The 16982-nt window shown below is 40.5% G+C and overlaps 1 protein-coding gene across 5 annotated transcripts in view; it reads right to left on the bottom strand.

The window, feature by feature from the left end:
- Positions 1–16982, bottom strand: part of Nbas (NBAS subunit of NRZ tethering complex) — a 307505-nt gene that overhangs the window by 44066 nt on the left and 246457 nt on the right. For all 5 annotated transcript variants that reach the window (XM_060366017.1, XM_060366025.1, XM_060365995.1 and 2 more), the window contains 3 exons: positions 9297–9512; positions 6462–6664; positions 4611–4700 (listed from right to left, as the gene is read on the bottom strand). In XM_060366017.1, coding sequence (XP_060222000.1) covers positions 4611–4700; positions 6462–6664; positions 9297–9512 — 509 coding nt within the window. The remainder of the gene's footprint in view (positions 1–4610; positions 4701–6461; positions 6665–9296; positions 9513–16982) is intronic.

The raw sequence follows: 16982 nt of genomic DNA, 5'->3' as shown, positions 1-16982 counted from the left end.
AAAACTAGGAAGTACAGAAGAAAGTTCCAGTTTGGTTCCAGCTTCACCTATTTGTCTTACAATAAATTTATGGTATTTTGGGAATAGTTCTCATTAACTAGTTCTGTCCAATGAACAGGAGGCACGACAACAGCTTATATTGTCTGAGATCTTCAGGGCCTTCCCTTATCAAAACTCTTAAGTATGCATCCTATACACAGTTTCTTTCTTTCTGTGCCTATGTTACCTCATTCAGCATATTTTTTCAGTTCTATTCATTTATCTGAAAATTTCATAATTTCATTTTTTACAGCTGAATAAAATTGCCTGTATGTATACTTTTCATTATCCATTCATCTCTCTAGGCATGTAGGCCTTTTCTATTTCCTAGCTATTGTGAATACAGTGGCAAGATACATACCTGGATGAGAATGCATCTCAGTGGGGAATATAGATAAAGTCCTTGGAGTACATGCTTAAGAGTGGACTAGCTAGATCACATGACAGGATCTGCTTTTAGTATTTTTGGGGAATCTACGAAGTTTCAAAGTAGCTGCAGTAGTGGAGACACCCATTAACAGTGAATAAAGGTGCCTCTTTCCTTACTTCCTTTATTGTCAATTGATTTCTTGATAATAGTCACTCTGAGAAGAGTGACATGGAATCTCACGAGGTCTTAATTTACTTTTCTAAAGTTTCTGTCATTCAAGTCACTTTTGAGAATTCTCTACACAGATCTGTAGGCCATTTGGGATCTTTGTGTATCTTAGATGTTGATCGTCAATCAGAGGTATGGCCAGTGAGGATTTCTCCTGTTCTGTATAGAGTGCCTCTTCACCCAGTTAGCACTTCCCTATCCTGTGCAGATGTCTTTTCTTTCATAGGGTCCTCTTTGTCAATTGCTGGCCTGAGAGGGTAGATTCCTGTTTTAAAAGCCCTTGGCTAGGCTTGTGTCTTAGAGAGTACCCACACTGTTTTCTCTAGTTTCAGGTATATGATAACATAAACCACATTGGCAATCCATGGCTGAAGAGGTTTTAGGCTCTAGGAGAACTTAACTATGTTGTTTATCTTCTCCTGGTACCAAGATGCCTTCTGAATACATGTACATTTGTGTTATACCCATGGACAATACAATTCTCAATCCTGAACAGAGGAGCATCTCTCTGCAGTGAAAGATGGTGAATTTACAGATACATGGCAATTCAAGGTGCTGAGTGAAAGTTCTTTAGGATATTTATGCAATTCCCGTGAAGGCTCACAGTATAGCAAAAAAAAGAGAGGTATGAAAGGAAGGCAGAGCCAGATCCAAAGAGCCCAGGTGTGAGCAAGCAGGCTCACACGCCTGCTGTCTCAGCCAAAAGCTGTTCTCACTAGTGTGCTCCCCTCTGTGGTAAGACTGCATCCTCAAACCACGAGCTAAAATAAATCCTCCCTCCTTTAACTTGCTGCTATCAAAAATTCTATGAGACCTGTATAGATAGCCATATTTGGTTTGGTGGCTAAGGGCTCCATTAATACTATGAGAGTGCTGTGTTCCCTGGATCTGAAATCAGCACAGAAGAGAGAGATGCCTGGAGAGGTATGCTGCAGGTACAATGCAACTGACACTTTCTCTAGCATAAGCATGAGTTGATGCTGGTACAGTACAGACTATTTACTAAGAATAGCCACACAGGCATGGTGGAGCAGACCTGTAATCCCAGCACTTGGGAGTACAAATAGGAAGGACAGAAAGAAGTTCAAGATCATCCTGGGATTCACAGAGAGGCCAGCATGAGATACATGTAACTCTATCTCAAGAAAACAAAATGAAACATCTGAAAAATAACAGCCATAAAATCAAACACTTGGTGGCTATTTCATACACATTCCAATTCTTAATATTCTCTTACATCTGGGTGGCAGAAATAATGAGAGCATCCACAAATCTCAAGGAGCATACAAATATAAATGTGTGTGCAAGTGGGTATCCAAGTATGTGTGATGGCTGATGGCATGCATGGGAAAGGGTTATTCACTATGGATACTCAGGATAGTGGTCATCAGAGTTACACTGTTGAAACTAACAAAGTATGGCATGAGGAAGAGGAAGGGCAGAGAAGGCCTGGCATTAACACATAGGAGGACACCAGTTGGGTCAGATACAGAAAGGAGTGACCTGAGAGCAAAGCTTTAGGGGGGCTGGTACCCCATGTCCCTCCAGAGACTCTAACTGGAACTGCCTAGAATATACACTCTGTCTCCCCCACAGAACTCTACCAGGTAGCTGGGGAACAGAAAATCAAGCAAATAGTAGCTTTGCCAACTCAAGAATACTTGCTCTTGCTGGGAATAGAAGTTATAATATTATCTTTCTTCTCTTGCTTTTTTTTTTTTCAAGGAAAAAAAAATCCACTGAAGCTTTTCCCAAGAATCCTTAGTTATTCTGTCTCTGGAATGAAAAGGAATATCTTGTTCTGCTTCTCCACTCCCTAAAGTCTTTTTTTGAAACTTGAAAAATAAATAACCTGTATTTCAAAGACCCAAGGTACATTCTTCAGTGTATCTGGTTAGAAATTCATGGGGAAAAACATTGTCTTGTAACTGTGAGATGGCCCCAAGTGGACAGGATTCTGGAAGTTAGTGGAAGCGGCCCATGCAGTTGCAGAGAGGGCCTTTCATCTTGGCAGATCCAGAGCCAAGCCCACTTCAGAGAAGCTGAGGGCTGACAGGGGCTTCATCCCCTGGGGACTGGGACAGGGATGGCAGCAGCTTTGTGTAACAGCTAGATGGCGCCTAAGTGTACCAAGGACAGCACCTCCACCTGCACCACCATCTGCTGCCCCTGCACTGCTCAGGTGCAGTGTCTCAGCCAGAATACCATCACCACCCCATCCTAACAGACTGAGTTCAGAGGCTAGACCCCTGTCACCCACTGCATTTCCTGCTCTGCCGTCCCTTGTCCTCCACTCTTGCTTCCAGCATGGTACTTCCCACTATATAGCAGTTATTATGGCTATGTGCAAGCTTGTTTTCTCTGGATTTAGAAGTTACTTCTCATGCATATATAACTCCCTGTGACTTACTAGAGCAGGACACACAGTAATCACACAGAATAAACACTTATCTCTTTACAATAAGGGATTGGAATTAGGCATCACTACAACTATTTTCTTTCCTTTTTATATTTTATTTTTGTTAATTACAGTTTATTTCCTTTGTATCTCACCTGTGGCTCCCTCTCTCTTCCCCTCCCAAACCCATCCTCCTTCCTTCTTCCCCACCTGTGCCCCTACCCCAGAGTGCTGCAACTATTTTCTTATTTGAAGACCTGCAAGCAAAAGGGGTTTAGAAAACTATACAAATTATAAGGCAGAGGAACCAAGAGGGTCCTTCTTACAGTAATTTCTCATATTCATCCAGAAAGCTTATCCTGTATCCTCTCAAACCTGGGGCAAAATGGAGTTCATGAAGATATACTGCTATCTACAACATATACTATAACTCATGAAGATATACAGAGGGACTTCCATCTTGACATGCTAAGCCTGCATGCTAAGTCTGGAGTCACTGTCAAGCAGAGCCTGATTCTATCATCCTGGACAAGTGGTGAGATTTTCTATCATCTCCTGAAGGCAGCAACAGCACATGCACCCAGCATAACCACCCTAAGAATTAAATTCATGAAGAGAAGTGGGAAGTGTTACAATGGGTCAACAGAACATTATACACAAGTGGCCATGAATCTCTATTGAAACTATATACAATATATGTGCACCTGAATAACAACTGCAAAGGAAAGTCATTTTATTACTCAGTACTGAGTAGAGAGTTTCCTAAGCCAATTCTCACTATTACTTTCAATAAAAACTGGCTAGCTGAGGAGAGGTCAGACAGGATTGACATGGATATCAGCTGGCAGGAAGACTTCTGTAATTCTTGGACTTGCCTTCCTGTTAAGTGGTTGGGGTGGTTTGAATGAGAACCTTCCCTCATAGGCTCATATTTGAAGGCTTGGGCCCTAGTTGATGGAACTGTTTGCGAAGGATTAGAAGGTGTGGCCTGGTTGAGGAAGTGTGTCACTATGGGTGGGCTTTGAGCTTTCAAAACCACATGCCTTGAGTCTCAAAAGAGACTTTAGACTTTTAAATAGTTTTGAAACTGTGAAAGACAATGGGTACTTTTTAAGTTGAACTGAATACATTTTACATTATGATACCGTTACAAGTCTATGGGGTCCAGCGCATAGAATGTAGTGGTTCAAATGAAAATGGCCTCCATGAGCTCAAATATTTGAGTTGTTGATCCCCAGTAGTTGTATTGGGAAAGATTAGGAGGTGTGGCCTTGTTGTGGAAAGCGTGTCACTGGTGGTGGATTTGAGGTTTCAAAACATCGTGCCAAGCCCAGTCTAGCTCACTCTCTTTCTCTAACTTGTAGATTAGATGCAAACTCTCATCTACTGGTCCAGCCTGTTTGCCTGCCTGCTGCCATGCTATTGGCCATAATGACCATGGATTCATCCTTTGAAACTACAAATGCTGTCTTTTATATGTTGCCTTGGTCATGGTGTCTCTTCACAGCAATACTGAAGTAACTAAAACACAATGAAAGCCAATCAGTGGCGGTGGTTAAGATGTCCTGGTCTTACCCATTGTCCACACTGGTGTGGACTGCCCCAACAACACCTTCCAGAACCTGGAGAGGGTCCCGTGACCCACAGAGATCAGCACTGCTGCCACTGTGATGAGAAAGAGAATCATTGAGTCAGGAGAGGTCAATCAAGCCTCAGAAATACATGTTCTATATACACTCAGGTGAACCCAGCTGGATTATGTGTGGTGAGGTGATTGCTCACATCTTGTGTGCTCAGAGGAAGCTCTAAGGATGGAAAGCTTGGCTTCCCTTAAGGAGCTCATGATCTAATCTGTGCACACATGTCTACAAGGAGAACAACACAACCTATGCTATCATTCAAAAGCAACTGAAAATTAAAACATTTTAAACATTAAATATGTAATAGTATTCTAAATTCACCAGCTTGATGCTCTTAAAAAAAATAGTATTTACTTACTGTCTAAAACTAGAAAATTATAAAAGTGCAACAGAGGAAAAAGAAATTTTATACATGTTTTCAGAATATTTTCCAATTTAAACCACCTGCTGGACTCAGTTACTTTCGGGTCTTTGTTATTTTGTTCCTATGCCTATTAAGCCTAACTTGAAGATACATGCAGGGGCCTTGCCCAGCAGTGCCCTTGGCCCTCAGAGGGAAACAGCTGACCTCTCCATGCTCCTGAACCTTCTATAGCTGCAAGTTTTGCATTCACATTGGGCAAATGTCTTCACTACACTGCAATTAGAATCAGTGTGATAATTCAGACTTGATCAGAATTAAGTCTCCAGTAGCCGAAATGCCACCAAAGGCACTAATATTTCAATTGTTTATTTTTGTGAGCTTTGTCTGGTTAAGAAACAGTAATTATAAACCAAAAGGTACAAAATATGGCAAATAAATATCTGTTATCACTTGGAAATAAAGGGTTCTCATAAGCAAAAGCAGAGAAATCATAACAGACTAATAGAACAAAGCTTTATTAATGCAGAATTTGTTATTTCTAAAATAAGGTGCTGCTGGATTTTGTCTGTCTCTGCATAAAATTGCTAGGTACTTCAGAGCATTAATGTGAAAACTGTATGAGGCTGGGGTAATTAAACTGATAAAGGCTCATTTGATTTCAGTTTAGCTTCAGAAACTGACATGTATTTAATCAAAAAGTTCCTCAAGAGCAATACAGAATTACAAAGAATGCTTAAAAGAAGAATAAATTAAATGCAACTAAATCTCGCCTAATTACATTATTCACAGAAAGTGCAGGATGCCTCATTATTCCCTTAGCTTCACTGTTCTCCTTTCTAACCCTCCTGCTTGCTGTGTTCTATGTCCCCATGTGGGGACAGGAAGCAAGAACTTCTCTACTGCCAAGCATATACTACTCATGTCCTAAGGTAAGCAATGCCTAAGACAGTTAGCCTATGCCAAACCTCTAGTTGTGACTGGAGTTCATCAAAAGAACTACCTGGGCACCATTTCTCACTGCCTCCAAGAAGGTACATTAGAAAAGGCAGGAGCTGAGCAAACACACTGAAGCCACAGGGAAGTCTGGCTCTTGGCTACCTGCTTCAAAAGTCATTGGGCCTTTCTCTTGCTTCTCTCAATAATTTGTAGAGGCAAAGAATTCCAACCAGGAGTTGCCTTCATGGCATATCACAAATATAATATCAATGAGGACATATACTCACGGTTCTCCATTCTCAAGACATTTTAATTCTTAAGAGTTTGAACACTCTAAAAGTAATCTCTTAGGTTTGTAAAATATTCGAGATATAACATACTTCTACATGCCTGGGGATAGTTTAGCTTCATAATGGCTATGGGGTGGGTAACATTATTGGCAAAATATTACCTTAGGTCTTCTGTAATGATTACTTTATAGCTTACCTCAATGCAGAAATTATTTGTGTGACTGCACTATGCACTACATCCTTGGTTGAGATGTTGAGAGAACCAATGGCCACCTCTAGCAGCTGCTGAATCATCTGTAGAGGCTGCCCATCTAAACACATGGCCACAGCTTGGTCATGAAGTTTCCCTTCATCTGATCGGGACAGATCATAAAGGAAACCATATTTCTGTAGTATTTCCTGAAGAAAAAAAAAAGTAATCAACACTGAAATTTTAGCAAGAAATTAAATGAGTCTCTACACACAGACCATATTTAGAAGGTCTTCAAACTATATCTATTCCTATCATCAACAGCACACCAAGGGACATGAACTGGCTACCAAGACTGCCTAGATTGACTGGAAATATTTACTTTACCATTGATTAGTATACTTGGCTGTTGTGATTAGAAACTTCAGCCTCTGTAAAATGAGCATGAGGACAAGAGGGAGCAGAGGGCACTGTGAACACTACCAGGGATGACATAAAAATCAGGTGTTAGGAGTGTCAGGAACGGAACAGTAGGGAATATGAATTGCACTGTTTATACAAACTCTAAAGCATAATCATCATCACAATATTTTGAACAATAATTAGATAATCCCAGGTGTTATGAATAGGTATTTAATTAAATATTTCCAACAATAATCCTACAAGTACTATTAATTAAAACCATCTCATCAAAAACTAAACTGAAGATCTAAGATACTAAACAGCATGCTGAAAGTCACACTACCATCCAATACAGGAGTTGAATTAAGATCCAGAAGCCACTCTCCACCCATGACATATTGCTTCTCTTTAAACATATCTGTAAGAACCAACATTACAGGACATAACTGAGGAAGTCTACCATAAGCTCTACTTCCCAGCATACTTCACAAGGCCACATGTACTACACACAGCCACTGGACAACAGCACGATTTTCTAGCTTCTGTATCATTTCCCTGGTGATTCCAAACATGATGATTCATTTTTTTTTAAACCACCACGTAAAATCAGAACATTAATTAAAGTTTTAATGATATTAAAAGCCAGTGTTTATTGTGATATATTATGGTGGCTAGACTTAAATATAATCTTTTTGAGGACGATAGGGAATGCATGGTGGAAGATAGGCACCCTTGGGTTTTGACTCTGGTAAATGGGCATTTCATTTTTCTCCCCAATGCTTGAAATCCTCCATTTCAATCCTACTGAATCACATGGACCTGACCAGGCAGTTCTAGCACCTGCACTAAGAGAAGAAGAAACCAAGCCTCCAGAAGTGCCAACTGTCTATGTAGCTCACTATAAACTGTAGGTGTAACTTGGGGACTTAAAATCTAAGTCTCAAGTTAACAGGGCTGAAGGTTATTTCAGTTTTCTTACAAAAATATTTTTTGGTAGGGGGGCATATTTTTGAGACATAGTCTCACTAGGTAGACATAGCTGTCCCTGGAACTTCCTATGTAGATCTGCACTTGCCTCGGACTCCCCAGAACTGGGATTAAAGGCCTGTGCCACTACTTCTGGCTGAAAGTATCTTAAGAAAAGCAACTGCTGTTCAATTTTGAAACCACAGATTTTCCCACGAGCTGGTGAGACAGAATGGCACTGAACATGGTGTAATTCCAGAGTATCTGGATTTGACTCCTAGCACTCACAAAGCAGATCACAACCAATCGCTACTCTAGTACCTTTTCTGGCCTCCATAGGCAGTGCATACATGTGGCTCACACATGCATGAAAGCCATACCCATAAAATAAATAAATGTTCAAGCATATTTTTTTAAAAAAAAAGTAAAAAGAACAAATGAGGTTCTGAGAACCTCATATGATTTCAGATTTTCTTAGTAGAGTCACAATACACAGGTCCTTAGACCTCAACACTGTTTGGGGGACTTTTAAGAGGCTTAGTTAAAAATCCAGTAGTAACAATTTGACCAGCTAGAAAATTCCTATCAGAAATAAAGTTATACTGAAAGGCTCTACCAGTAGAACAGAATGAAGAATAGGCATATTTTAAAAATACTGTTGAAGCCTGCACAGAAAACTAGTATATAAAAAACTGATTTTATGGGGGGATGCAGAATGAATAAAGTATAATTGATGAAAAATTTAAAAAAATCTCTAAGAAAACCTGATTTTATATAGATTTAAACTACATAGATATGGCTAGGGCCTCTATTAGGACTCACTTAGAAAGTAAAACACCCAGTGACTCTCAGTTCACCACCATGTTCAGCATGTGTCACCTTTAGAAATCCTTCCTCACCAGAGCACACACTCAGCACTCCCTGCTACATACCCTCCCCATCTACCTGTTCCTGTTTTCAGATGCCATCTTAGGTCCAAAATTCTTTCGAAAGAGAAAAGAAACCAATCAAGTGATGTAGGGGGATAAAGGCAAAGACCTGCGGACCACTTTCCACGTCTGTCAACACCACTGTTCTAGCTGAGATCTTCATAGCCCTCAAAGGACTCTGTATTTAAGTCGCAGGGTGGTGGCACCTTTTAGGAGCTAGGATCCAGTGAGAGATCAGCAGGACACTGAAGGGCATCATGGGATTCTAGCTTTTTTTCTTTCTGTCTCACTTCTTGCTTATGATGTAATTAATTTTACGCCATCACATGCTATCACAGGCCTTATTGCAAGGAGGCCAAGTGCCCACAGACAGAACTTTTTAAAAATACAGCAGAAATAGTTTTTTTCCATTTAGGAAATGATCATTTCAGGTATCTCTTACAACATTCAAAAGCTAGCACAGTAACAAATGTGGCTTTAAGGCAGTAAGAAATGTGGTGACAACATCTGAGCTACCGGCCATTCCCAGGTTTCTACTTCATACCTGCTCGCTGTTCTTCAGGCTGAGAATGAAGCTGTGGCTGAGGGTTTCCAGGTGGGCAAGGGATGTCTCCAGATGGGCTAAGGCATCTGCATAGGTGACTTGAGTATCACGACCTTCTTGGGGATCTTCTGAATTTCTTTTCCTTGGTTTCTCTATGAAATGCTTGACTGTCTTAATAGCCTTTCTGGTCATCTCTTCACGGGCTTCTACTGACAGCTTTAAAAGGTATTAAACAAAGTCAGGAAAACAAGCCAGTACTATGCTTGACACATTCATATAAGGCAGGGTAGAATAAAAGTGAAATCTTTTTTTTTTTTTAATTTTTCATCAATTACACTTTATTCATTCTGCATCCACCCATAAGCTCCTCCCTCCTCCCCTCCCAATCCTACCCTCCCTCCTCCCTCTGCTTGCATGCCACTCCCCAAGTCCACTAATAGGGGAGGTTCTCCTCTCCTTTCTGATCTTAGTCTGTCAGGTCACATCAAAAGTGGCTGCATTGTCCTCTACTATGGCCTGGTAAGGCTGCTCCCCCCCAGAGGGAGGTGATCAAAGAGCAGGCCAATCAGATTATGTCAGAGGCAGTCCCTCTTCACATTACTATGTAACCCAATTGGACTCTGAACTGCCATGTGCTACATCTGTGCAGGGGTTTTGGGTTATCTCCATGAATAGTCCTTGGTTGGAGTATGAGTCTCTGGGAAGTTCCCTGTGTTCAAATTTTCTTGTTCTGTAAAAGTGAAATCTTAACAATCAATGATTAGCACTTCTATTGTTTTGACGCTTGCTGTTCCCTCCCACCTCCATTGGAAAAAAAAAAAAAAAAACAGAAACAGTGCAATATCATTTATTCTACTTGGTTGTTAACACATCCTTTCAACAATGATAACAGGCATAGAAGGTAATGCTGGAAAGGATGAAACTCGACTTCCCATGGCCTGTCAGCCAAGGTGCAGAGACAGGGACCCATTTACAGCCAGAATTTCAAATCCTGAGCATTTAGTCACTTTCAAGTAAAAAATCAAGACCATGGGCTGCCAGGTATGCTGATGCATGCCAGTAACCTCAGCTCTTGCCAGGTGGGACAGAAGTAGTATGAGTCTGAGCTATGTAGTGAGATCCTGTCTCAAAAGAAAATTCCTTTTTTTTTTAATTAATTACAGTTTATTCACTTTGTATCTCCCCTGTAGCTCCCTCCTGCCTTCCCTCCCAATCCCACCCTCCTTCCCCCTTCTCCACCCATGTTCCTCCCCAAGTCCACTGATAGGGGAGGTCCTCCTCTCCTTCCTTCTGATCTTAGTCTATCAGGTCTCATCAGGAATGGCTACATTGTCTTCCTCTGTGGCCTGGTAAGGCTGCTCCCCCCTCAGGGGGAGGTGATCAAAGAGTAAGCCAATCAGTTCATATCAGAGACAGTCCCTGTTCCCGCTACTATGGAACCCATTTGGACACTGAACTGCCATGGGCTCTATCTGTGCAGGGGTCCATGAATGGTCCTTGGTTGGAATATCAGTATCAGAAAAGACCCCTGTGCCCAGAATTTTTGGTTCTGTTGCTCTCCTTGTGGAGCTCCTGTCTTCTCTAGGTCTTCCTATCTCCCCCTTCTTTCATAAAATACCCTTCACTTGGCCCAAAGTTTGGCTATGAGTCTCAGCATCTGCTTTGATAGCCTGGAGGGTATAGCCTTTCAGAGTCCCTCTGTGGTAGGCTCCTGTCCTGTTCCGTGTTTTCTCCCTCTTCTGATGTCCATCCTCTTTGCCTTTCTGAATGAGGATTGAGCAACTTAGCTAGAGTCCTCCTTCTCAATTAGTTTCTTTAGGTGTATAGATTTTAGTATGTTTATCCTATATTATATATCTAATATCCACTTATGAGTGGATACCCTGTGTGTCTTTCTGCTTCTGGGATATTTCACTTAAGATGATTTTTTCCAGTTCTCACCATTTTCCTGCAAATTCCTAAAGCAACTATGATTGGGTGATGGAAGGAGGGAAACAGACACAGAGGCATGAAGATTTTAAGTAGAATAAGACTAAAAAGGAAAACTCAAAAGCAATCTAACTGACAGGATTCACACTAACTAGCCTAAAATGAATAACCTGTTAGCATATTACATAGTTATTAAAATTAGAACTGTAAAGTCAGTACAGCAATTTTACAAAGTGCTTCCACAAAACATTAAATTTTAGAAATTGAGCGATAAAATCGTCAGTACCATACTTACATTAAAATTTAAATTATATCCACACACAAGATAAATTTTTGTATATATTCTACATTTTCTGTGCATATAAATGTGTATACAAAATATCTGCAGAGAAATATATGACTTTAGCCATACATATATATATATAACATTTTTATCATACATATTTTTGTATTATTTTTCTTTTACATTTTTAAATTTATTTTTTATTTACTATAATTTATTTTTATCTCACCTGCAGCTTCCTCCTTCATTCCCTCCCAATCTTGCCCTCCCTTTTCTCCTCCTATGCCCCTTCTCCAGTCCACTGATAGGGGAGATCCTCCTCCCCTTCCATTTGACCCTAGCCTATCAGGGTCTCATCAGGACTGGCTACATTGTCTTCCTCTGTGGCCTGGTAAGGCTGCTCCACCCCCTCAGGGGGAGGTGCTAAAGAACCAGCCACTGAGTTAACATCAGAGACAGCCCCTGTTTCCCTTACTAAGAGGAACCACTTGGAGACTGAGCTGCCATGGGCTAAACCTGTGCAGAGGTTCTAGGTTATCTCCATGCATGGTCCTGAGTTGGAGTACCAGTCTCAGAATAGACCTCTGAGCCCAGATTTTTTTTTGGCTCTGTTGTTCTCCTTGTGAAACTCCTGTCCCCTCCAGGTCTTTCTACCTCTCCCTTCTTTCATAAAATTCCCTGTACTCTGACCAAAGTTTGGCTATGAGTCTCAGTATCTGCTTCGATACCCTGCAGGGTAGAGTCTTTCAGAGTCCCTCTGTGGTAGGCTCCTGTCCTGTTCCCTGTTTTCTCCCTCTTCCGATGTCCATCCCATTTGCCTTTCTGAATAAGAATTTTACATCTTACCCAGGGTCCTCCTTCTTGCTTAGCTTCTTTAGGTTTACAGATTTTTATCCTATATTATATGTCTACTATCCACTTCTAAGTGAGTATATACCCTGTCTGTCTTTCTGCTTCTGGGATACCTCACCTAAGAAGATCTTTTCCAGTTCCCACCACTTGCCTGCAAATTTCATGATTACCTTGTTTTTAATTGCTGAGTAGTATTCCATTGTATAAATGTACCACAATTTCTGTATCCATTCCTCAATTGAGGGACATATAGGTTGTTGCCAGCTTCTGGCTATTACGAATAAAGCTGCTACAAACATGGTTGAGCAAATGTCCTTGTTGTATACTTCAGCATCTTTTGGATATATGCCTAGGAGTGGTATAGCTGGATCTTGAGGTAGCACTATTCCTAATTTTCTAAAAATGCACGAGATTAACTTCCAAAGTGGTTGTTCAAGTTTACATTCTCACCATCAGTGAAGGGGGGTTCCCCTTTTTCCATATCCTCTCTAGCATGTGTTGTCACTTGATTTTTGATTTTAGCCATTCTGATGGGTATAAGGTAAAATCTCAGGGTCGTTTTGATTTGCATATCCATGATGACTATGGGTGTTGAACATTTCTGTGTTTCTCTGCTATTTGATATTCCTCTATTGAAAATTGTCTGTTTAGCTCTGTCCCCCATTTTTTAATTGGACTACTTGATTTCTTGCTGTTTAAATTCTTGAGTTCTTTATATATATTCTAGATATTAGTGCTCTGTCAGATATAGGGTCGAGCAGACACACTATATTACATATATTAACGTGTGATATAAAACATTAGTGACAAAGTGCTCTGCTTCTGAGTAATGTTCTCTGTTTCCAGGCTTCTGTAACCATGTCATGCTCACTCACTTAGTCCCTGACACATGGCAGCCTCCGCATTAGATATGCAGGGCTTACAGTTTCCTAATTTAAGCACAGAAAGCTCATTTACCTTCAAATATACAAAATAAGTCCAGCTTCACCCTCTGTGATGGAAGCACCCCTCTGAGCATGTCTAGGTGCCTGCTGATAAGCTCTGACAATCTGTTTCCTGTTGACTACTCAAGCCCATATTTGCTATATCCTCAAAAGTGCCTAGTGCTGATTAAAAACAAAACAAAACCAGTAACAAATAAATGGCCGTTGACAACCTCTTAAATTTACATATTATTTCTTACAATTCATCATTGAATTTCTGAAGGATGGAAATAAGCTAAAGTGCAAAGCACTAGTACCTACACTAGAAAGTAAGTATTCCCCAACCCTAACTTCAAGTTAGCTCTGAGAATTAGTTTGAATGTTGGCAGCTGACATTTTCTTAATTCTGTATAAATACTGATTAAAGTTATCTTAGGGAGGTACTGTTTCCACTAGCCTGCACTAAAGGTTTGCTCTGAAATGCAGCTTCAAAGTATATTTTGTGGCCTCACTTCTTCCTGGGTTTTACTACGAAGCAGATGGCACAAAATAACAAGAAGCCTCTAACACAGTTCTTAACCTGGGGTCACAACCCCCTTGGCAAACCTCTACCTCCAAAAATATTTTCATTATGATTCATAACAGTAGCAAAATTATAGTTATAAAGTAGCAATGAGAGTAATTTTATGGTTGGAGTCTCCACAGAATGAGGAACTATTAAAGGGTGGAGCATCAGGAAGGGGGGAACCACTGCTCTAACTGGACATGACTAACTGCAGCACTGGCTCTTCCTCTCAGTCAAGAGTGCATGCCTCTCTGTAGTTACGAAATACAAGACACTATAGTTACACCTATGCTCACTCAACGTACCTTCCCCTCCTCTACCCTGCACATGCAAAGTCTGGGAAGATTAAGAGGAATGAAATTTGAATCCAATGCATGAATGAAGCACATTCAAGAGGCTAAAGCAGGAAGGTTGAAAATGTGACCAGCCTGGCTACTATCGTAAGACTCTGTCTCAAGAGTAAAAAAAAACAAAACACAAAAACACTCTGTCACGAACAATTCCACATTTGGCTAAGGCCGAGGATCTGGCTTGCTTCCATGTATGTGGACCTATCTGCATTGCCCACGTGGCACGCCTGGGTTGGCTACCCAGAGGCTATTTAAGCTGTGGGCTGGCTTTCCCCAGGGTCAGATGATTGTTCAAGGTTCCTGAATAAACTGCATTGAAAAAAAAAACAAACAAAAAAACAAAAACACAAAAACAAAAACAAAACCTGGACTCCACTGCATGCAGTACCCAGAGTTTGTCTTAACACATACCACACACTTCCTCTTGGCCATCTTCTGCATCCTAGGTCTGACAGAGCATCACAGAGTGTACACGGGTTGAGTGCTCTGACAAAATCAAGGCTGAGAAACAGTGCTGTGAATATTTTCTCGCAATTCATTTATGCTTTTGCCCCAAACTTTCAATTTGGACAATTATTTGAATAAGCCAGCTTGTCTAATATTCTTCTTATCCTATTGCATGGTGTAGAGAAGTTCTGAGTGTAAACATGCTAGAGAACAGAAAACAGGAAGGGAGTTATGTGTGCAGAAAGCAAAGTGGTAGGAGAAACAGCAGGTGTCTGGGAACTTAGGTCCAGCTGGATCAGTCCTATCCAAGGCTTAACATGATAGTGACAAATGCTGGAATAAAGGTAAAGGAAACTGGAAAAAGTTAAATTCAGACAATTTGTTTCTAATATTTACTACCCAGCTCCAGTTGTTAAATAACTTGATTAAGAGTTTCAACCCTTAGTTTCTTCATCAGCAAAATGTGAAAATTGCCATCTACCACATAAGGTCATATTAAGCAATTAAATAAGACAGTATGGAAAACAATCAGTATAGTATGGTGCCTACAGCAATAATTCAATAAATGAGCCTGATTTTTCATTTGACCAACTAACTCCCTTACCCACTGGCCTTTCATACTTCTAGTGAATTTCTCATATAATACTTTAATACTGTCCCCTTTTAAAATAAATTCATCAAATTGCCTAGCATGAAACTCAAGCTAGCACCAAGCTGACCCACAACCTAGACTCCAGTCACAAAGACAGTTTGCAACTCCCAAGAATCACCAGTGCCCCAATAGGGGTGTTTGAAATCTCTGCTCAGCCTCTACAACAAACACAGGGAGTCATCCAGATCCAGCTGGTTCTTCAGCACCCACCTCCAGCCTCTGGGAAGTCCTCCACTTCATCCAGCATCCATGTGCATGACCCACATTCTTAAAGCACACTGACTTGGCTTCCCAGCATCAGCCAGCCTCTCTGTACTCTGCACTCTCATGCTATGTGTGCCAGTCCCCTGACTGCCTTCAACAGTTTAAACTCTGATCTGCACACTGCACCATTATCACAAAAGGTATTTTCTTTTTCCCACTTGAACAGACTCTTTAAAATAACTATTTGAAAATAACTGAAGAGCCCAGTATTTCATGTTAATAAGTAACCCAAAGTTAATTTTTCTGAGTGAGCTAGGACTGTAAGAAGCAGAATGAAATTATAATAAAGGATGGCAGGGTTTTTATTTGAACATGCATTTGACTCAACTCATGTTTTTCACTATTTTACTTTATAAGAACAAGTGCACCATGGAACACTCCAGATCACAGTTAGGAAAAGGAAGCTCATCATTAAGCCTTTATTTAGACATTTATTTAAAAGTAAAAAGAAAAGAAAAGAAAAGAAAAGTATTAGAGTAAGAAATAGCAACCTCTTTACTACATCTGGTGGTCACATAGTATCTTCATTATTAAAATTACTTTTGAGGTCTACTGACATATTATCAATACATACTTTTAATAAGATAACACATATTATATATATATATATTTACTATTCCCTGTACCAATAACTGCTACTAAAATAATGTGTATTTTGTGAAATTAAGACAAGTAGCTAGATAGGTCAGGTGATATGGCTTAAGTGAGTGACAATGATTATTGATAAGCCAGCATTCAATAGCTGGAATTCACGTGGTAGAAGGGAAGAGTACCACAGGCTGTCCTCTGACCTCCAGAACAGACAATCCTAACTGTAAAAAGCTTTTAAAGGTAAATGGCTGAATTTTTCTATTACTGAACAAATAGGTACTGATCATCTATTTTCTAGGTTCTACAGGAAAGTGAAATAGAAGCATGAAAAGACTCATAAAGAAGCCAAGTGTGGCTAGGATGTCTGGAGGAGGAAAAGTCCAGAAGTCATGACATCAGCACATTGTTCTAGATCTACCTACGAAACACACCTGACTGTAAAGACTTCCTATCCTCAGTGTCAGCTCATGGTTCTCAGACACCGCTGCCTCTCCTGTAGTGTTGCCAAAGTGACAACTTGTCCCCTAATGTGATAGATGGCATGTTCAGAAGACAGAGGCATCCCTTATACCTCACTGCACTTGTCAGCTTCCTTGCAGGTAGGATCAGCCAGCTACATTCCAGCCTATAAAGTCTGGCCATAAGTCACATGTGCCATTTTGAAGTAAGGTAAGAAAAGCCCCCATGGATTGTCATTATCCATTCTTTTCCACGTCAGCCAGAGTGGTTAAGAAGCATGTGGGGTTCATGTGGTACTAGTACAAAATGAAGGGCTCCCACCAGCAGGAATCCTATATGATTTGTAGTATCGGTCTCTTATTCTAAATGGA

Source organism: Meriones unguiculatus, chromosome 1, assembly GCF_030254825.1.
Source record: "Meriones unguiculatus strain TT.TT164.6M chromosome 1, Bangor_MerUng_6.1, whole genome shotgun sequence".
Lineage (NCBI taxonomy): Eukaryota > Metazoa > Chordata > Mammalia > Rodentia > Muridae > Meriones > Meriones unguiculatus.
This window is presented reverse-complemented; position numbering and strand designations above follow the sequence as displayed.